The 23,277-nt window shown below is 46.9% G+C and overlaps 1 protein-coding gene across 2 annotated transcripts in view; it reads right to left on the reverse strand.

Annotated features, from left to right (window-relative positions):
* Positions 1-23,277, reverse strand: part of LOC135908775 (WD repeat-containing protein 11-like) — a 318,419-nt gene that overhangs the window by 124,937 nt on the left and 170,205 nt on the right. For both annotated transcript variants that reach the window (XM_065440614.1, XM_065440615.1), the window contains exons 13-16: positions 15,509-15,617; positions 8,626-8,741; positions 8,443-8,566; positions 3,602-3,708 (exon numbers count right to left, since the gene is read on the reverse strand). In XM_065440614.1, the coding sequence (XP_065296686.1) occupies positions 3,602-3,708; positions 8,443-8,566; positions 8,626-8,741; positions 15,509-15,617 (456 nt within the window). The remainder of the gene's footprint in view (positions 1-3,601; positions 3,709-8,442; positions 8,567-8,625; positions 8,742-15,508; positions 15,618-23,277) is intronic.

The raw sequence follows: 23,277 nt of genomic DNA on the forward strand, positions 1-23,277 counted from the left end.
GAATCCTCCATGCTGCAGCTGCGCGCCGCTGCCGCGAGGGGCGCTCGCTGTACGTGACGTCATGCCAGCTGTGGAAAAGCGGCCCCCCCCAACTCGGCTCGTCGCGATCGTCCCAGCGAATCCTCCACGCGTCGCTGCCGTGAGGGAGGCGCTCGCTCTATGTGACGTCATGCCAGCTGTGGAAAAGCGGCCCCCCAACTCGGCTCGTCGCAGTCGTCCCAGCGAATCCTCCACGGTATGTCGGATGATGTGTATAAGGTGAAGCTGCAACGATGTGCTGCAGCTAAGAAGCGGCGGCGTGCGGAAGAAATGGATGAAGAGCAAGAACAACGTTTAGCTAAACGGCGTGCATATTATGCAGCCAGGCGAATGCGTTCAACATCTCTTGATGTGGGTGCATCTACAAGTATCATGCATGCTCTCAATGCTGACGCGACATTGGCGACACCTGATCGTTCGACACCAGGCCTTATGGATGCTTTAAATGGTGATGAGACTGCATCTACACGTTCGATGAGCAGTATGGAACTCTACAACCTGAACAAAAGACAATGACGTGCTGAAGAAACGCCTGAACAGAGAGAGCAACGCCTTGCCAGGGAAAGAGAGCTAGATGCTGCTAGGAAAGCGAAGCATAACGAGTCGAGGAGAAAGCGCCAAGCGGAAGAATCACTCGAAGCGAAAGCTCAACGATTGAAGAAGCGATGAGAGAAATCTCTTGCCAAGGCTGGTGTGGTTCAACCGGAGGGAGACATTGCACTTCAACGACGTGAAGAGCATGCGAGAAGAGTCAAGGAGTGTGAGCCCGCAACTCGTGAATTTCACAGACACTTTATAAACAATCCCTTTGGCTGTGTGTGTTCTGTGTGTGAACGGTTGTGGCATAAGGACAAACTTACACCGGTAAGCGAACTTATGTTCCCTACTTTGAGGAGGGCTTACCCAGAGTGGGATGAGCAAACGTTAGCGAGTGCAGTGGTGTCTAGCACGTGTAAAGCCAGTCTCAGAGAAGAAAAGATTCCACTGTACAGTGTGTCTAATGGGTACAAATATCCGCCTATGCCAGAGGGTTTGCTGCGGTTGAATTCGTAGCCGAATGATTGCTGTCTCTCTGCATACTCTTTGTACAGATCTGCAGGCTCATGAATTGGAAAAATGGTCAGTATGGCATAAAGGGCCCAATAGTTAATGTGCCGGTGAATACTCACGAAATGTTGAAGAAATTGCCAAGAAATGTCAACGACCAACAGTCAATCTTTGTGAACATTAAGAGGAGACTCTTTGCTAAGACCGTTTACTTAGCAGACGAAGTTTCACGTGAACAGTTGCTGCCATGGGTACAGGTATTGCAAAACTCTCCATTGTACAAGCATTATGACGTCAAGATTGACACAATCAAGTTTAACAAGATGATCGATGACATTGAAGACAACGAGTTTGAGTTGGAGGAATGCGACGATGTAGGTGTTTGCGATCCCGTGACTGAGGCACTTGCCCTAACGTTGGATCAGCACACTATGGTCTATGATGAGGACTTTACTTTGACGATTGCTCCCGGTGAAGGCAAGAAGTCGCTTAGCATCCTCTATGACACACACGCGGAGGAGTTGTCATTCCCGCAAATATATCTCGGCCATGCGAGGAACATTAAGCCAGAAGCGAGACCCACAGTCTTCACAATGGCTGCTTCTGAGATTAGAAGAAGCGACAGGAGAGGAGCTTTACCTATGCACGTCTTGTATATGGCAATGAAGGTCATCCGTCACCGTGTGTGCGATAACTTGAACGTCTTGTATATGGCAATGAAGGTCATCCGTCACCGTGTGTGTGATAACTTGAACGTCATGTTCCACAACAAGGGAGAAATGCGAGCATTCACCAGGGCTGGCGTTGAAAACCCCGAAAAAGTCATTAATCTAATCGAGACAGACATGGCATTCATGAAAGGTGTACCCAATACCATACGATATTGGCATATGCGAAAGGCAGAACTGTTTGCCATGATATGGCAGTTGGGAAAACCAACGGCTTTTTTAACACTTTCTGCTTCAGAAGAGCATTGGCCTCAGCTACTACACCTGATACGGTGGTTGAAGTGTTGAATTGACCTGTGATGCCTTGATGTTATGGTGCTATGATGTTGCCTAGACACTATGGTGCTTTAATGCGGCTTTCAGTTTGCACACTGTGCGTCAGTTGTCCACTTCACAAATTTGCATGGCACTTATTTTTCAAAAATAGCAGAAATGTACAGTACCGTATCTTGAACTTAAATTTATCCACTTTGTCTGCAATTGCTGTCATATCTAGTAGTAGCATTTCCTTGCCTTCTCACGTGTCCTTTTCTCTCTCCTGCTCTCCCTCCATGTGCGCAAGTTGCAAGCAAACAGGTCCAAGGCTGTTATTCACTCGTTCCATGGATGCATCACTTTTACCCATTCTCTGCCTGCTCTCCCTACCTCCTCTCTTCCAGTTTATATAGGTCCCCTCTGGACGGTTGCACGTTAGTAGAAAGGTAAGTGCTGCAGTTTCTGCATGTTGTGGCGATGCCCAAGGAGCTCCACACAGCATTGTGCACATGCAACGCGGTGCAAAGGTCAAAATGAGTTTCTTGTGTCGCCATCCCTCTCTGCCATGCTCCTATTATGTATATGCATGCTCTGAACCACCTCCCAACGTGGCATGCAAAACAGCAGCAGCAGCAGTGGAAAAGTAGAAGGAAGGTGAAAAGAGAGCTTCACTTTAAAAGAGAATGGCTGTGAGCAGCTCAAGTGATGCCTTCACAACTTGTGTTCACATTTGTGAACACGGCTTTCTGGCTTCAAAATACTTTTTAGGTCATCAATTATTTTTCTCTGAGCTCCTGAAATTGTGTGAAATAAACTTTAAAAAACAGGTAGTAATTTCCTTGCCCACATTTTTTTCGGTAGTGAAGAGGTTAAGACTTTCACCCTCGACATAAACAGGTGCACTGACACCATTTCTCTTAACAGGCCGAAACCAGTATTCATCAAGCTTTCTTTGCCCCTTGCACAACCCCAACTTACCCTCTTCTTCTCCTCGGCTTCCCCTCTGCGGCTTTAGCTATGCAAGTGCTTCCTCAACCTGCTGCATGATTACCTTCTGCCAAACAACTATCCTTTGGGCCCCTAATCTCTGGACAACCTTCACTAGCTAGCAGATGGTAGCAGCAGCGATTCACCGAGCAGCAGACGACGTGCCAGCCTCAACAAAGTGCGTCCGCTTGTCACGACCGTGTGGCACAAGTGGCACGACCCAGAAAGCAAGAACCAGGGATTCTTTGAGGACGTGGCACCGTCAAAGCTGAGCTCTCCTTTTCAGATGCAGTGCAGACCACTGTGGCCAGACATTGCCCACTTTTTGTCCCCCAGTACAAGCAATTTTATTTGTGGCCTGCCTTTTTCATTCCTCCACTAACGCCACAAACTTATGCCCCACAAAGGAATTGGGTGTAGGTGCTGTATCACCCTACCAAACATATTAGGACCATTTACAAAACAAACTCACTTCTGCATGCACCCTTTCAGTGAAAGCAAAGCTAAGTGTTGCATGTTCTAGCAATGGGTGAATACTGGCTTACCTCAATACTTTGCCTTTGAGATCCCAGACTGTGAGTGTACCCTCAGCATCACCAAGTACGATGTGATCACTTTTCCAGGCAATGCTTGTAACACTGGCCATTCCTGCCTGCATAAGTAACAAAGGCTTAAGTCAAAGGAGTGGGTTGGACCAGACATTAGTAAGACCTAGGACACATAGGAATCTTCCAAGATCTAGGAATAATTAAAACATACGAAACCACCAAAATTGTTGAAATGATAGTTTTGATTTAAATGGGAAATGGTTTATTCCACCAAACTCAAGCCCTCAAGAAGGCATAAGAAAATCTTGAATCGACATGGTCAGGAAAGTTAGAACACTTTCGCACAGCATTACCCCTTTACTATTAGTATTATCATCCAAGCCTAGATCCACCTGCAGATACGTAACACAGATTAGCTGTGTTCAAAAGGATGCCAGGAGTGATAACAGTAACAGCAGCGTGGTAACACAATGATGGACACAGTTATTATGTGCTTCCAGCTTATCTGCACAATGGGTGGAATAGTTACTGGCTGAAGATGACGATAATGACAATTCCTTGCTATGGGAAACCAGTTGGTGATGGCAGTTGTGATACACTAAGCCAGTGAAAAGCTTGCATGAACTATATTTAAATGAGATCAAATCCCTCACTGGACACAAAATTTTGTGTAGTAAATTTCTTTGCACAATGCTATATTGTTATGGCCCAACCAAGAGTGGCGCCAGTCAGAAGACGATTTGACGTGTAGAGATGGAATCGGTCTTGACAGCCATCTTTTATATGTGACTTCTGCAATGTAACAAATTGGTGGAGGTGAGGGGTACCCATGAAAAACAACAACGGAACTCAGCAGTGGTTGTCACCTCAGACTGGACAACATGACGTACGAAACAGGACCCGATGTGGCATGGCCCACATCAACGCCTACAACCCCGACGGTTGTGCTGGCTCAGCCGTGGGATCCAGTAACATTTTGCGGCACCAACCACCTCGACGTGGAAGACTGGATCGCTATGTATGAGCGTAAAAGTGCCCACATCAAATAGGGTCCAAAAATTATGTTGATTAACTTGGTCTTCTCCCTACAAGACACGGCAAAGGTGTGGTATGACAACCATGAGGAAGAGATTAATGACTGGGACATGTGCAAATAGAAGCTGAGGGACTCGTTTGGCTGTTCCACTGGGCAAAAGAGCACCGCTAAGAAAGAACAAGCAACCCGTGCCCAGACATCCACAGAATCATATGTCTCTTACATCCAGGACGTGCTGGCTTTGTGCTGTAAGGCTGACAGCGATAAGGCTGAGTCAGACAGCCTTATCGCTGTCATGTACTGAAGGGGATTGCTGATGATGCTTTCAACCTGCTAATGCACAAAAATTGTGAAACAGTAAAGGACTTCATAAAAGAGCGTCAACAGTTAGAGCAGGCCAAGAGCCACCGCATTGCAACGCCGTTCACATGTCTGCCGAACACAGCTGCAATATTCTCTTGTGACGACAGGCTAGGAGTGCAGCGACCATCATTATCAGATGACGTGATGCAGATAGTGCGGTGAGAACTTGAAGCCACGGCTCCTGCAGCCCTTTTTTCCCGCCTCAGTGAACTGAGCAACTTGCCTACTGCACCATTTGTCTGCAAAGAACTCGCTAATCTCGGAGTTCATTCTGTATGTGCAATTGCTGCTTCACAGCTGTCTCATGCTCCAGGTGCATCGACTGGTCCATGGTGTCCTGCCCACTACTGAAATCCAGCCGAGTGGCGATCCATAGACGATCGGCCAATCTGTTTTGCCTGCTGGCGTATCAGTCACATTGCTCGCCATTGTAACAACCGTACTGTCTCCTCCTCTCTGCGATTGCCATTCACCAGTTATTATCGCCCTGAACAGAGCGAGCGTCGTTACCAGCCTCCATTCACACTGCAACAGCCGAACAATGATGCTTGTGCTCCTTGGAACAGTTCCTCGTTATCATTCTGATATCACCAGACCCGTCCGCTACCAGCTCGTCAATCATCGTCTCTATCGCCGCAGGCTCGTCACCCACCATTCACCATTGCAGCCCCGACACCCGTCTCTTGAAAACTAAGCGATGCAGCTTCTGGAGGTGATGCTGCATTGACGACTCAACTGCAAAACCCTCTTATCACTTTGCTGACCAAATAGAACTTGATGGACGTTTTAGCCGATGCCGTCAGTGTCCCAGCACTCATTTACACTGGCGTGCACGTATTCGTGATGAATGCCAAATTGCACCAATGCCTGAAAGAAGGTCTCACACCCACTGCATCACACACCCTCCACTTTGACGGCAGTGGAACGCCTACGGTGCTTGGTATGTGCACAGCTTGCATTGGTATCACGGGGTACCTAACGACTGTTTTGTTTGCCGTTTTGGAACAATGCCCTTATGTTATACTTGGCTTATACTTTTTATCGTCCCATTCAGCCCTCTTTGATTGCGCGTCTAGTGTCATTCAGCTTGGCTATAGTCCACCAGTCACACAACCACAGCTATGCTCTCCCAAAGACATCTGCCTGTTGCCTCAAGCCACTACTTACGTCACTATACTGATGTTCCCATCTGTTTCTGATGACATCCATGTACTATGTCCCACCACTGACATACTGCTTGAAAGAAATTTGGCTGTTCCCCATACCATGCTCACTGTTACAGGCAATCAGATTTCGCTTCCTCTCTTTAATTTTAACTGCTCAACTCAAATTCTTCTCAGAGGCATATCTTTGGGTGACATCTTGCCTGTGAATGATTGCGAGATATCGGCTCTTGACGGCGAAATTCCGTTGCCCTCTACAGGAACCTCCGATTCATCGACTCTCACAGACAAACTTAGCAAGATGATTGCACCTGACCTTCTTCCGGCACAAGCTGCTGACCTCCATTGTCTCTTAGAAACTTACCGCAAAATTTTTTACCTTGACGGCCGCCCTCCAGCCCAGGCATCAGTGGTCATTCATAGCATTTACACCGGAGACACCACTCCGACATGCCACTGGCCATACCATGTTACACATGCTGAACAACAAGTGATACAAGAAGAAGTCGATAAGATGTTAGCTAAAGGCGTTATCGAGCCATCTTGCAGTCTGTGGGCGTCCCCTGTTGTCCTTCTCAAGAAGAAGATGATTGATCACATTTTTATTTTGCAAATAGTGCTAAAAGTGACAATTATATAATGTGCCAGAAGATTTATCTGCCATTTAATCCCAAATTACACTTTTCTTACCCGTGCTGCAGCACAGTGCACTGCCAAAGTGAACTCACTCATTGTGTTCCTAAATTTGTCTGAAAGTGCCCCTTTAAATTCTTCCTTGAACTTTTTTACTGGTCTGTGTCACACAGGCAAGAAAAGTTACATAAAATGATTCATGCCTGCAGTTTGTAAATAAAATTATTTTAGGAGGTGTTGCTACACATGCAAATTTAATGTAATTACCCATGCAGCAGCACAGTGCACTGCCAAAGTGCACTCACTCATTGTGTACCTAAATTTGTCTGAAAGTGCCCGTTTAAATTCTTCCTTGAACTTTTTTTACTGGTCTGTGTCACACAGGCAAGAAAAATTACATAAAATGATTCATGCCTGGAGTTTGTAAATAAAATTATTTTAGGAGGTGTTGCTACACATGCAAATTTAATGTAATTTTGACATGATCATGACAGCTGTCCTCTTAAGCAAGCAATTTTTGAGAGCTAATTTAAATAGAATCATACATTAAGCCTGGTTTGGTTGCTGTCTTTCACAAATGGCCATAACAAGTATCATCGGAAGCCAAGAAGAAAAACGCTGACAACATGAAGGTCGACAGCCTCCACCTAAAGCTGCTTGGTGAGCACAGCTGCTAATGCAGTAATGTTTCAACTACTCTGCACTGCGCACCTACAGTGTGTGGGGTTTCACACATGCTCTCTGGGCAAAGGAACAACAAAACCGTGGTTCAAACAATCACAAGGGCATTTACTGCACCTTTCATAGACTAATGCCTGCTAGCCCAATTACTACACTGATGGGCGTGCAACAAATAGAGGAAGTCCGACTCACCGCGTCTGGATAGCGAGCAAACGTGTTCGCTCCCATGCTGGACACCAATGCCTAGTTGTTCATTTGTACAGTCACGCGAACGGTGTTACGTTTGAATGAGTGTGATAGTCCATTCCAGTCTCCCGCTCCTAAGCCTTTTGTAATGGTCTCCTGAAGCAGTGGGGGGAGTGAGTGTGCATAACGTCCCGGTAGTACACCGACCTCAAGCCAAAGAGGAAGAGCCTACTCCCTGCTGTGCACAGGTAACCCTGCCATTAGGTGCATTAGCAGCGCAACACTTATGCCATCTCTCGCACTAGTCCGAAACCATACCGACCACCGCAAGGCTATGCAGCAAAGCGAAATTGCAGGACATGCGAGCTATGCGGGGAAAAAACATCAGGGGATGTGTGAGTCAAGCGTCCCCACAAGTGACAGGAGAATACACATCTCAGAAAAATTAGTTGCGGCAGACAAAGTAATAAGTGACATTAGTAAGTTCACCCATGTAGCACCACACAATATGCATTGAAATTAAAGGCATTTACAATTTAATGTCATTTCTCGTGCCTGCGTGGAGTGGGTAAAATGCAACACCACCTCTACAGTCATAACACCCATCATCAAGCTTGCTGCGAAGGTTCAGGTGTGTGTCATGCTCGCTTAGCCAGTAGTTATTTCTATTAAGTTTAAAACAATTTGAAATGTAAGCCTCTCCTAAGAAGACTTTGCCGAGTGGGAAATGAAAGAATAAAGAAACAGGAAAAAAAAGGAATGGAGGTTGTGTGTACCTCAGGAGGGTTTCGAGTGCAGTCTCGAACAACATTTCCTTCAACGCTGAAATAATACAGCTGGGCCTCCGTGTCGGTGAACACCAGCTGCTCCCGTAACAGCGGGCTGGCTGCCTGCTGTCCCCTGCACACAAAACCCCTCTGGCTGTGCAGAGCAGAAGACTACTCTCAAGGTCCACTTACAGCTGTCTCTCAAGCTGTTCTGTGGCTGAGTTGGCAAAAATGGGCTCCACATCCTTGGGATTGGCCAGATGACGTGCGCGAAGTTGAGCTTTGCTGCTCACCAGGGGAGACCACTCCTATGAGCAAGGCACGAGGTAGCATTGTGAACAATGAAGCTTTCATAAGAGGCACAAGCTGAACATCATTCCCGCATTTACTGCCCACTGTCATTGTTATGCTGTTCGCATCTTTTTTTCTGTAACCCCCTCATAAATTCTACAACGAGGCAGAAGTGCTTATAAGTTATGTCATAAGTTACATTTAGACTATAACTTAGCACATCATTGCAGTCATATGCAGTAGATTTTTACTGGGACCATATTCTACGATCCACTTCGGCGATCCACTTGCCGTTAGGCACACGCTGATTGGTTGTTTTAGCAAAATCGTATGAGCTACGTCACCCAATTTTGCTCCATGAGCCAATCGCTGACGTGATAGTATCGCCAAAGTGGACCTTTTCAGAATATGGCCCCTGATAGAGTGTCAGTTAATTTAACCTGACTGACTCAACTATGTTCCATGTTAAACATTTTTTAATTCGAACATCATATAATTCAACACATATTGCACTGGAGTCAAAATAATGGAAACCAAAGCATATTGAAATACCCTTTGAGCAATAATAATGATCAAACTGCAGGGACCCAGCAACACTCCTAGAGAAGAATAAGTAAACCTGCTTAGTTATTATATAATGTCATGAACGTCAGAACAAGGTATTATTCCACTACATGTGGCAGAGAGCCTACAGTTTCACTCAAAAGACCACCTGCTCTTTCCTTCAACCTGCTGAAATCCCTCCAGCTATCTTGTGTTCATTTCTTTGATGGCTATTGGCCAGATTTCTTCAGATATCATGTCTCAGGAGTGGCTATGACAAAACTAAAAACGAAATTTCATTTCTGATAAGAAAAGAAACTTCACTCAGCTGGCGATATGGCAGCCGAGATTGGACAGCATAGCAGATGCCGTACACTTGGTCTATCACTTTCAGCTATATCACTTTCAAATGAACACTGAAAGCTCAGCCAAAGTCTAGAATAGTAGTTCAGTGGTCAATGACCTTCAACGAAGCACTGCACTGGACACCTTGTCACACAGAAAATTATCAATTGAGAATATGTGTGCGATTTTCAAAGTCATGCTGACGCCAGATATGAGCAAGATGATGGGTAGAGCATCGGAGGAATTTTTCTATTTTGGTACTGCAGCACAGTATCAAGAATGGCAGGAACAATTAAAACAAGGGGAAGTATGCAAGCATATGGCAGTGGAAGCATCTGATTGTAAGTAAACCTATTCATACAAAGCATTAAAAAATGACTTGTTAGAAAAGAGTACGAGAAGATGAATTTCATGTCACACACATTCCATACCTTTGATAAGGTGCTTTACAAAGCCCCATGGAAACAAAATCACTTTACTTAATATATAGCCCTATTCATTATAGTCAAGTGTTCAACAAAAACTCTTTTGGCGAGGAAACATACTGGTGCCAAAAAAATATGCACTCACCAGGAAAACTAAAGAACAGACATTTCAGTCCCCGTATGGGTTTCTTGAAGCACGCAGCCGTACCTCATACACTTGGAACAAGCGAAGCCCTTGCAAGAACTTTTAAGGGCTATGGTGCGCAAATCGACCACGTGCCTTCCCGAAAACTTGGCCAATGGTTGGTTCGTGCAAAAGGCCCTTTGAAGCACAAAGACTACCCAGGAGTGATTTACAATATACCATGCAAGGAGTTGTGACGTGCCATACATCGGGGAGAGCAGAAATTTTAAACACAGCTTGAAGCAACACATGAATGACATCACCAAAGGCCACACAGCCGCGGACGCCCTGGCGGAACATCACAAACTAACTGGACACAGCATCGGCTGGGACTCGGCATCCATCATCGCAAACGAGAAACGCTTATCCACCCGTTTGCTTTTAGAATCTTACTACATTCAATCAATTAGATACACGATAAATACACGATAAACAGGATGTGGGGTAATCTTCCTGAGATATACACCCGCATGCTGTGCCACCTCGCTTATAAATAGTTGTGTGCTCATGCTTGTAGCTTCATTGTGATCAAGGGACCCGTACAGGGCCAAAAATGTCATGTTCTTTATTTTTCTTTTATTCTTGGCGAGTGCATGTTTTTCTGGCACCAGCTCCATTCAATTTACTTGCACCACTGTGAACCAGTTCATGGCAGGACATGAGACATTAAGAAATTGTGCAGCTCAACTTCAGTGGTGCAGCAGGCACAATGCAACACTTGTAACGAATGCTGACGTGCACACACGGTGCAGGCCTTATGTTTGTCTGCCTAAAGTTGCCTGTGGCAGATAGCACAATTCTAGTCCTTGAGCTGGATTACTCAAAGAGGTGGAAATTACTTGCATAAGAAACCCTAATGCATAATTGGCTAATCAACAAAAATTCACTAGTTAAGTTCTTAACTAGTACTTTACAGCACGCAATGCAATTGTAGATGGAAAGTCTGCACGATGATACATATCCACTTGGAATGAATTTTCAAGATGACACTAGTTTTGATATATTAATTTCCAAACTGTGTGATGAAATACATGAATGTTCCAGTTACATTGCTGTTTCAATGCAGAAAACAGTGTTTTGTTGAAAAAGTAGCACAGCAGTGCATTTTTACCACAAGTTTAATGGCACAGATCTCGAAACTAGTGTCATCCCCAGAATTAGTTCCAAGTGGATATGCATTGCAAACTCACTGGCTATGATTCATAAATTGCAATATGTGCCATAAAGTAATTAAGTGAAAACATAATTAGTGAATTTGTATTAATTAGTTTGTTATTCCTTTAGATTTCTTTTGTGCAAATAATAGAAAACTATAACCAACAAAGAGGACTCCAGCGCTCGGCGGAGAAATCAGAACTCATTCGCCTCACAAAAAACAAAGAACTGACCTGAGACTCAAACTCGAGATCAGGCTGAAAGGGAAACTTATTCCTGAGAGGTCAATAGTAAGAGTGTTGGGGACGTGTCTGCAATCGAATGTCAGATGTCTCCACACTTTAAACCCAATCAGAAAAACAATGCAACAAATTAACCAGATGATAGGCCGTGTGGCTCATAATCGGACAGGGATGGGGGAACAAGACACCCTCAGACTGGTGGAAAGCCTGGTCATTAGCAGACTAATGTACTCCCTACCTTACCATACCTTGAATAGGGAGGAAGAAGAAAAAGCTTATCAAATAATAAGGATGGCATATAAGACAGCCCTGAGGCTGCCACGCAACACTTCAAATGAGAGGCTTCTAACCCTCGACCTCCATAATTCATTTCGTGAGCTGGCCGAGGCCCAACTCATAGTGCAGAGGAGCCGACTGACGCAAATGACAGTTAGCATAGCTCTTCTTCAAAGAGTCAGCCTTGGAGAAAGCATACAAATCACCAAAACACCAAGGGCCTACTCTGCCAGATTAGAGGTTTACCATAAAACATGGATCCGACATTACACGCAGGAAGGAGAAAAGCTAGAGTGAATACATCAACAAAACAACAAAGTATTTGGACACTGCAAGGTTCAAGGATGCTTCACCATATCGGGCCAACGCAAAGAATGTGGTGGCAGTTGTCGTAAATCGTAAAGGTAAAATCACGGCCTGTGCTTCTGCTTCCCGAGCAACCATTATAGAAGCCGAAAAGATAGCCATCACCTTAGCTACAAGAGAAGGCATAGAGCACAATGCTCCACTGACAATAATCACAGATTCTCAGGCCACATGTAGGAACTATCAGAGGGGACAAACCGGCGTGAGGCACACTGGATACTTACTGAAATCAGCAGAGAACTTAACGTCAGGTATACAATGTCAACATATACCTTAACACATATACAACGTCAGGTATACCCAAACAATAACATGGGCCTCGGGACATGGGGGTGTTACTGGGAACCTCCATGCAGATGAGGCGGCTCGAGGTTTCACTAATTACCGAGCTGCCCATGGCAACACCCATCAATCCAAGTTATAAAGCAATCTTGCCATACTACAGGGAATTGAGAAGGTTCTACCCAGCACAGCATAGGAACCTTTCAGCCGTGGACTCAACGACGTTACACAGGCTCCAAACAGACACATATACAAACTTCCATAAATTGCACATATACTATCCAACAGCATACAAGGACGCATGCCCGTGGTGTTGGAGCACACTGGCACTCTACCACATCACATGGGAATGCACGGCTCACACCGAAGTGCAAGAACCCGGAGGGCAGAAAGGATTGCGAGGGCCAGCGGTGCCTTAGAATAGGGGCCCGACCACGCGGCATTACCCCATTTTAAGGAGAACGAAGTACTTTCTGCAAATAAAGTTTTGTTCTTCTTCTTCCAAGGACTAGAATTGTACAAAAATATCACAGGTGATTTTTAAAAATCCTGCATAGTTAAAAAAAAAAAAAAAGAACACCACCCCATTTAGTTAACCAGACCTGAGCAGATAGTGGCAAAACTTATGACATGCAGAAACTTCAGGGTGACATTGACACACATATTTTGTAAATTTTTCTGACTTGCCATGGCTCCTGCCATGGTAACAGTGGCAGTTCTGCTATTGCAGAGTCATAATTTACTAGTACGGACTAACTTAGCCCTTTGAGAGTCACTGCTGTACATGTACAGTGATAACCAACCGTTTAAAAGAATTAACCTTTCTGGAACGAAGTGCCATTACGAAGCACTATATTAGTAATGCTCTGAAGCTGCTGCTGCCTCTTCTACAAAATTTTGTACTATGCTGCCATCTATTGGCAAAGGGGATCAAACAATGCCAAAGTAAGGGGAGACAACAGACAGCGCTACCCCCCACGTATCCCCTTACATCCCGTCTTTTGTGCTGTTTGATCTACTTCGGTGTGCACCAAGCACACTCCTGATCCTCTTGACTATCACCAGAACTGATTTTCCACTTCACTCAGTGCTGGCTGCCGTCATGATGGCTTAGGACTATTTGCGCTTTAGATTTGGTATTGTCACATGTGCCATCTCAAGTTATTGGCATCGCAAAAACTTATTTACATCTCATTCTTAGTCTCTCAAATGGTTATCACAGCATTCTTGCTTGCTTGATACTCAATCATTACTTTGTTTACAGGCACGTGCTTGCAGGTGATACTGCTGCATGGGCGTCTTATTCCGCGAGGTGCATGACAACTAATTGCATCTTAATCAGCAAATAACTATCGCAAATTTTTCGCTGACTTTATTTTTTTGACAAGTGCTAAATTATTGAGCTTGCCTGTGGGCTCTAACATTAGCATGTCTCACTTTCACTATGACCACCCTGCTAGATACGGGACCTTTTCCTGAGCCTCCTTCGAGTTCACCAGACCACATCGAATCACGCCACACCTAAGTAAGGAACGCAGAAGCAGATCTACCCTGTTCCCGAGGCGCGGCATGTGCAAACGAGCTGGCGTCCCCCACCTCGTGCGCCGCAGGTGGAGCTATTCACTGCTTGACTCTTCCCGAAAGTGTAGCGAGAGCCTGGCACTGGTCCAAGTAACGTGGGTTCCGAGGCAAGACGGCTGTAATGCACCGTGAAGCCCTGGCAGATATCCCCCCATCCGCCTTTGTGAAGGCAGTTGCAGACCGGGAAGGCAATACCACAGAGAGAAGCAAGCCCTCGGACAATTGGGGCACAAGGAGCAACCCTGCGCGCCGGGTGTGACACAATCGCACGGGTGCCTACCATTGGCCGAAAATGATGCCACCTGAGCGGGCTCGCCGATTGGCCGAACGTGACGTGACTTCGAGACACCGAAAGGTTTAAAAGCCAGAGACCAGGAGCAGCAAGGAAGCATTCCTTCATTCATCTTTTTCGAGCTTCTTGCCACGGGCCGCAGCGTCCGAGTTGCTGCTGGCCCGTAATGACTTTATGGCTGTTAATTTCTTTGAACTCTCACTGTAAATAATGTAAACAAACCTCCAGTTTTCATCTCAAAGTCCTCCTCAACCTCGGCCAATTCCCGCACCCAACGACAAGGTCCAATATCTGGGGGACAGCAATTGGGATTGTCCTCCAAATCCAACAACACACGCTGACTGTTTCAAAGCTATTTTACGATAGAAAAAGGTTGAGTGAAGATTACTATTACTGTAAAGAAATATTTATTACAGTGTATCCATAGTTGGAAAAATAAACCATGTATAAAGCACACATGAATATAATTTTTGTTCCTTTATTGTCACCTAAAAAATATTAGTCCCCCCCCCCCCCCCGCAATATGTCACACTAAAGACTTTAAATCTGCAATAAAAAAATCAATCTTGAGTAAGGTGCCTTTCATTAAAAAGAATCTACCCTCTTTAGTGTCTCTTTCAACAAAGCGATGTCCTAGCCGTTATCCCATAATGGCAACAGCACAAACAAAATGAAGAGGAGTGAAAGGACACAGAACTAGTGCTGACTCACAGCAGTTGTGAGTCAGCGTTCATCCGGTATCGTTTCACTCTTTCTACATTTTGTTCGCGCTGTTACCATTATGAATGTATACCAACTCATCCAATTTTCCACTTTAATCCATTATTCCAAGTCACACACTGGCAAAGTAAGTTTAAGGAACCCTCGACATTTATGTGCAGAAAAAATTGCAGTCGGTGCATAATATTTGATGAACTAAAATATCATGATGTCATTGCTAACTCCCATTGGTTTTATAACCAACCTAGTCTGCATACAAAAGTATGAATTCTAGACATAGATGATAAACCACTGTGACAGCATATAGAAATAGGAGAATAATCTGCTTTTGAAGAGAGCAATGCATTTGTATTAAAAGTTCATAAAAACTTACTAATGCTGTTACACAGGGAAAGCTGTCTGGCATGGTTCGTAGAAGTATCAAGCTTCGGAGATCCCACAGTTCAAAAGGCTGATCTTTGAAGAGTACTACAAAGTACTGTCTGAAATAGTGTTGCACATAAAAAGACAGAAGCACTTAAAACTTTGTGACAGAGTAGAACAAGCCAGTGCACACAAAACAAAAAAAAGCAGAAAATAGTTCTGGCATTTGGGGTTGTGTCACTCCAAAAATTAGGTGCATCTAGCCAACAGTGAATTGACAAACTAAAAAGCATTGATTGTGATAACCTATTAGACAACTACATGAAGCACGGTTCATAGTTTTACTGGCCCTGAATTGTAGTAAGTATTCCTTTACTAATTGAATGAATAAACATGGTGTCATGCACAGACAGGCAAATGTGAACAGATCTCACTCGATGATCACGAACACTTGCTGCCACAGCGCAGGCGTAACGAAGAGTGCTGGAAGCGGGGATCCAACAGTTTGTGCTGCCTGTTGCTTCAACACATCTCTGAAACTTGTGATTACGTGACCTCTAACGTACACAATAGGAAAGAACACACGAAGCCACCAGTCATTTTGGCTCGCCCAGCCTTTCCATAGGCTAACATGAACAGATCTTGCCCGATGACCACGAACACTCGCTGTCACAACGCTGGCGTGAGGGAGAGCGCCCGGCAGCAGGGAGCAAACACTTTGAGCTGCCTGTCACTTTAATGAGGCAGATTACCTACAAGTGGGGTACACGGGCTAGGTACGCATTCAGCTGTGCGTACAGCCATGCACAGCCACAGCCAGGCTAAAGGGGGAGCCTTGCGCTTGAACACGTGACCTCCAACATTGACTGTGCAGGAAGATGGCACACATCAAGCCACCATACTTCTAGGCTCACCTTCACATGCTTGCTCTTGCAACCACAGCATACGGCAGCGCGTGGGGCATGATAGGATCTTATCACACTTGGGACTTTATACGAAACATCACTGCAATGGCAACAACATTGGAAATTCGTCTGGAGTGTCCATACCACTGCTATCGCAATAAAAACCATACCTTTATTTTACACACAATGCTTCCAAACTTAAGCAGGAATAAGGTTAATGCACTGTTAAACCTACCTCTCTCTTTCCCACGTAAAGAGACCATTAATTGATTTCTAAAAACAGTCTTTTCTGTTTCACCTTGGAAAACTTGTTACTGAAAGTACTGCACATTGCCATGTAAGGGCTACAGTCCTTTTTTTTTTTATTTAGGGTGCGAATTTCTAGGTGACAGTCCACATATGGGTCAAAAGTAAGTAAATGTGTACCTGAATAAAAAAACAGATGTGCTTGCCACCGCATGTGACAACAATGGAAGGCGTTTATTTTAGCTTCACTTGCTATCTCATCTGTCATCGCTGGTGCATAAGCGTGGAGCTTGTGGGGTCTCCAGCATGTTCTTCGCACAAATGAATGACAACACAGTAGTGCACACAGTTACAAGGGCATTTATTGTGCCTTTTATACGCCAATCTAGCCAGGTGAATTATTACCACTAAAGCATTCCAATGGGCACGTGACAAATCGAGGAAGTCTAACTCACCATGACCAGATAGCGAGTGAATATGTTCGCTCCTTGCTGGACACCAACGTTTAATCGTTCACGTGTATGGTCATGCGAACAGTGGCACCTTCGAACAATTGTGTACATGGGGGGCGCTGCAAGCGCTTGACTTCGTCGGACGTGTGTTCCTGCAGCGCCGGCTTTTGAAGTGTTTTTTCCTTTGGAACTGTGAAATTTCACCACCTCTGGCCGCTCCTCGTAGCCAGTCCACCTGTGGCACTGAACCGAGCCACCAACGGCTGCCGGGATGCTCCCAGGGGCAGGACAGCGTCGCCTAAAGTGAGTCAGAATGCTTTAGGCTTAGCCGCCTCATCGTGTGAGCAGCGATCCCGCCAAGGTGCAATAACGCCACGCAAAAAAGAGCAGCTGCGGCAGCAGGTAGCTGTGGAGATCATGGCGACTACTCCTGCTGCTTAGTCGGTTACTGCCACCAACGAAGAGACGATGGAAGACGAGGTAGAGGACCCGTGAACACAGGCGTCTCTGTGCAACGCTGCATCACCGGGCGTGTCTCTGGTGCTTGCCTCGTCAGTTGCTGCTGTCCAGAAGCGTCCGTGTCTGCTGAATCCAGACGCTCTCCCGGAACGCCCATCTAACAGCCCCCCTGGATCGTATAAAGTTGCCATCCGTCCAAAGGAAGGCTACAACATAGAAGACATCCCTACGATGACCCTTCAGAAGGTGCTTGCTTCTTGCGTCACCACGACGGGCTTCTCAGGCTACACATATCACCGGGCCTCCAACACGGTGTCCGTGTGGGTGCCGTCCTTAGAGAAAGTGTGTGCCCTGTACACATTGACAGCAATTACCCTTCCCAATGGACGCGTCTTGCCCGTTCAAGCATACCTGCTCTCTGGCATGGACATCTCTCGCTACGTGGTAACAGGGGTCGATCCCGACGAACCGCCGGAAACCCTACATGATACTTTGACTTGTGGCACTGATCATGTGCTGCTAGCCCGCTACCTAGGACGTGGTAACGCATGCCTGGTTACAGTTTCAGGACCTGCTACCCCACCCAAACGGTTTATCTACAATGGGTGCGTCTTCGACCTCGTTCATACCGCCCAAGCATAATATACTGTTACCAGTGCCTACAACAAGGCCACATGTGTGCATCGTGCCCTAACCCGGCTCCGGTGCAGACAAATGAGCCAAACACCTCCCAAGCATTCCGATGTGGTCTATGCAAATCCAATAACGGATCACGCTTGCTCAACGAAAAATAAGGCTCAGAAAAGTAAACATGGCGTTTGCACTTTTCGCTCTACTCCACATACCCAGGACCTGTTGGTGTCCCCCAACTGCTTCGCTCCGCTAACAGAAGAGGATGAAGCCATCGAGGAAGTTGACCCTTCATCATCTAAGGGGGTATCTACTCCTCAGGCAACTTACAGCGATGTTACTAGCCGGACTCGTCACAGGCATCGTGCATCTACAACAGCCCAGGAGGAACTCCAAAAGGAATTGGGTGACATCGATTGCAACATCGAAAGATTGCAAACGGAATTATCCAAACTCAACTCTCGCTGCAACCGCCTTGTCACTGCGAACACTTCGTCGACAACAAATAGGTCATCGGCGGCACAAACGCCTCAGAAATGTCATTCACCAGTGCCAGCGTCAGGTATTGCGTCTGTGCGTGAACCTGCGCCTAAACTCACCTCCGAGCCGGCATCGCTTCTGCGTTATGTTGTGCAACAGTTACAGGCCCTAACTGCCACTCTTGCGCAGCACTTATTATGATGGCTGCCACAATGGCCTCCAACATGCCTTCATATGTAATTCAATGGAACTGTCGCGGTCTCGCTAACAAGGTTGGCGAGCTCGGAGAACGCATTCGCTTGAGCTCACTTCGAGCTTGGGCGTTCCTCCTACAGGAGCAGAACTCTCTTCCTCAAATCTTGGGGTTTACTAGCTATGCAACACCTTCCATCCCAGATCACTGTGCGTGCCTGTCAGGTGATAAACCAGGCAAAGCAGCCATATATGTTTGTACCTCCCTCGTTCAGACGGCTATACCTATGGTGACATGGTGCACTGTGTGGCAAGAGGTCGTGGCTGTAAAGGTGAAACTCTCTCACTGTGCTATTGTGCTTGTGTCGTGTTGTGTGCGTCCTCACTCGGGACAGGCACCCCGTCTTCTTCTAGGGTGGATCACCTGGCGTCGTCGGCATCATCCTGGCTGTCCTATTCTCATCGTCGGTGATTTCAATGCTCCTCACCATGAGTGGGGGGTACTCTGTGTCTAGTGAATGTGGACGTCTCATCCTTGATACTCTCACCCAGAACAACTTTAATCTGATTAATTACGTAGCCATGCTTACATGACGTTGCACCCAGCCACGAATGCCACTGTATTCACCGGACCTGGCCTGGTGGTTGGGCCATCAGACAGTTACCTGGCATCGGGAACCGGACTGCTGGGGGAGTGATCACCATCCCATTCAGCTCGGCTTAGCCCCACAGAAAACCGACCGCCTCCGTCGCCAATGTAGGGTGATCGAATGAGACACGTTTTGTGCTTCGTTATCAAGGGACGCTCTTGTCCCTCTATGCGACCCCATCTCAATGTTACAGTCGGCAGTCAAAACAGCCACTTTATCATTATGGGTTGAGGAATCTCGTCCAGCGCCAGATCTTCGACTCCTACAGCTTTGGGCACAGCGTCGCCAGGCAGAGGTTCATGCCAGCCGACACCCAGATTCCGTGGAGGCTCAACTCCGCGACCGTCAGCTGACAGCTGCAGCTAGACGCCACGAACGCCGCCTCTCACGTCAACGCTGGTTGGCCTGGTGTTCTTCGCTAGGTCCAACCACCAGCGCCGCCTCAATTTGGAGAATGTTCCGAGCAATGGAAGTTGGTGGACGCTCTCCTGACCCAGGTTCCAGCGCGTGAATTGCGTCTGGCAAAACCGCAGACGTCTTAGCATTTGACATAGCGCAGGCATTATTTCCCGGTTATGATATGCAGCCACCTGTGGTCTCCGCCCCATTTACCCTTCCGCCGAGTGCAGGGGCACTCCCATCAGCTGACGCTATCGCTGGGATGCAGTCTCCGTTCACGGTGGCTGAATTTCTCGCTGCAATAGACCAAGCCAAATTGAAGACTGCCCCGGGCCCTGACGGCGTGACCTATGAGGCGTTTAAAAACTGAAAAGGAGCCTCCTAGAAAGATGTTCTTAGCTCGTTAAACGCTGCATGGCTGTCAGGAGAAGTACCGGAGCGCTGGCTCCAAGCAGCTATAATCGCCATACCAAAGCCCAGCAAACCTCATGACAACATATCAAATCTTCGACCAATTTCTCTTATGTCGACATTATGGAAATTGTTGGAACGCATGGTGGCTAACCGTCTCCAGTGGTGGCTAGACATACATCACTGATATCATCCGTCGCAAGTTGGCTTCCGCCCCCACCTTGGTGCAGAAGACGGCCTAGGTCACTTGTCCTCTATGGTTTTTATGGGTGGCCGATCGACCCGAGTGAGGTCTGTGCTTGGCAAGGATGTGCACAAGGCATATGACCACGTCAGCCATGCTGCCCTCATTGAAGTGCTACGCTGGATTCACTTACCCGCCCACATATGCAAGTTTATTCACACCTTTCTTACATCTCGTGGATTCACCATCCGCATCAACAAGGAGAATGTGGGATCCTTTCGGCCACATCGCGGTGTACCGCAAGGGTCAGTGCTGGCCCCCATACTTTTCAACATTAGCCTCCTACCCTTAACATGGCGATTGGGCGACATTGCTAACCTGCATGCACTCATTTATGCAGATGACATCACAGTCTGGACCGTCCACCCGTCTCTCCAAATTCAAGCCACAAGGTTGCAGCTCGCTCTTACAATTATCAATGGTGTTCTTTTCTGGGACTCACGTTGTCGCCTCAAAAGACGGCTCTGCTTTTGGTCGCGAATGCGCGCGGCCGCCGTGTGTTTAACACCACCCCTATCGTCCTTCTCTTGCACGTAAGCAGAATTCCAATCGTCAACTTACTCCGATTCATTGGCCTGGACCTGTACGATTCCGGCACTGCCGGCTCCTGGATTCGCACAGCACGTCAGAAGACATCCCAAATGCTGCAACTCATCCGTAGGATTTCTCAAAAGTCAGGTGGTGCCACAACCACCATCGCCCGCCTCCTCCTACGTACTGTGCTACAGCCAAGATGGATATACCAAGCCCAGTTTCAACACATGACACGAGCAGAGTGGGACCGCTTGGAATCTATCAATCGAGCAGCAATGCGGGTTATTACGCGCCTCCCACAAATTACGTGCATTCACGCACTCCAGGCTGAAGCGCAACTAAATACGCTAGACGAACTGGTCCACCAGCGTCGCCAAGCTCGTTCCGCAAAGTGCCATAATATCCCTGAAGCTGCAGCTCTTGAGAAGTATATGGCAGACGGTTCAGTGATGCCCTGTGATTCCTGCGCGCCACGACCACCATGGCTTTATCAGCAAGTTACGGACAATCGGCCTCTGACTCACACACACACACGATCCACAGGGCCACCTTAGAGAGTAAAGTATAACAGCAAATAGCTCATCAGCTAGGAGTTTAAGCTCTTCGTGCAGACATGTAGCATATGTCGACGCTAGTGTGAGTGATGATCACATCACCACGGCTATCGCTTGTTCGGAAATATTGCCAGAAATAGCAACCTGCTCGTACGCTTGCTCCCCTGCCTGGCCGTCGACACAGGCGGAGCTCTTGGCAATCCGAGACGCAATATCCATACTCTGTCCACTGCTTTCGCCGTCTAGTAGACACATTGACATCACCGATTCCTCAGCTGCCATCCGTTGTCTGCAGCGTGTTCTGAATTCCGACGTTTTGGCACAGGAGATTCAGCACAGAGTGGAGAAATTACCCATTACAGTACGTGTACAATGGATACGTCGCAATGCACATCCCACACAAGCCTTAGTGGATGCAGCAAGCCATAACAAAACTTCTTGTCCACTTCAATTGGCCCCCACCTCTCTGGGGACAAGGCTCCTCATAGGCAGGTTGCGAACGTAGTTCCCGCGCCTACTAGGACGCCCCACGCGGCGGCGAGCGCGCAACTGGCAGGATACGACCGGTCCGCTTGCGATTGAAAAGCCTGTCTGTGCCCTCTTTCCTGCGTAGCTGTTGCCTTTTCTAAGTAATGTTGAAGTGCAACCCGAGCTGTTACGTAGTGGGCTGCAACAGCACGTACACCAACTCACTAGGAACAAAGTTTTACAAGTTTCTGAGCCGACCGTATGAAGTAGAACGGCGTCAATGCTGGCTCGCACTTGTCCGAAGGCAGAGTGTTTTATGTTCCGGCGTTATGCCAAATGTGTTAACGCTGAATTCATTGCTTTTACAGCAACGATGGCAGCAACGGGACACCTGTAGTGCGTACCAGCATATGCAGCAAACAAAGTAATTTGTTTCCACACTCTACCGAAATAAAGCTGTGGAACTCTTTCCCAATCCTCTCCCATTCATGCAGTGCCAGGGCTTGCTGAGAGCTACGAGGAGGGGTTGCAGCTGGCTCAGCTGGCATACACTCTTCTGCGCCCAGCATATCAACTAGAGGGCAGTTGAGATCACCAAAATATTTGACGACGTGGTTTACTGCAACCTCCTTTGCACGCACTGAAAAATCGCAACAACATAAGAAGTGTTGGACTTCCAGTAACTTGGGCGAAAATATTTTCCCAGCATAGCCTAACAAAACTGGTAAGTTCCTCACTTTTTTGTGTTTGGGAAGAGCAACGTTGGAATACCTTGGCTAGGTCTTACGAGACATTGGTACGCCCCACGTTCTTGGTTGAGATGTTTTGGAGTCGCATTTGCCGTCCTGTATGCACAGGGCAACTACCGCGGCGTGCTTGCTCTTCCCTACGATGTCAGCGCTGCAATTGCAGCTCCCCGCTAAGCTTTCTCTGCTGTCGCCGATCTGCAAGAATCAATGTCACCTATAATTTCATACGTCCACAATGTATATAACGACGTAACTTACGCTGAGCTTCACGCATCTCGCTGATGAGGTGATTTAAATTTCGTTTGCGGAATACACCTAGCAGTCACTTCCGATCCGTGTGAGTTCAGCACTTCCCTCATGTCGTACACGTGCCCCGCTTCAAATTGACGACTTCCTTTCTCCAAAT

The sequence above is a fragment of the Dermacentor albipictus genome, chromosome 1, assembly GCF_038994185.2.
Source record: "Dermacentor albipictus isolate Rhodes 1998 colony chromosome 1, USDA_Dalb.pri_finalv2, whole genome shotgun sequence".
NCBI lineage: Eukaryota > Metazoa > Arthropoda > Arachnida > Ixodida > Ixodidae > Dermacentor > Dermacentor albipictus.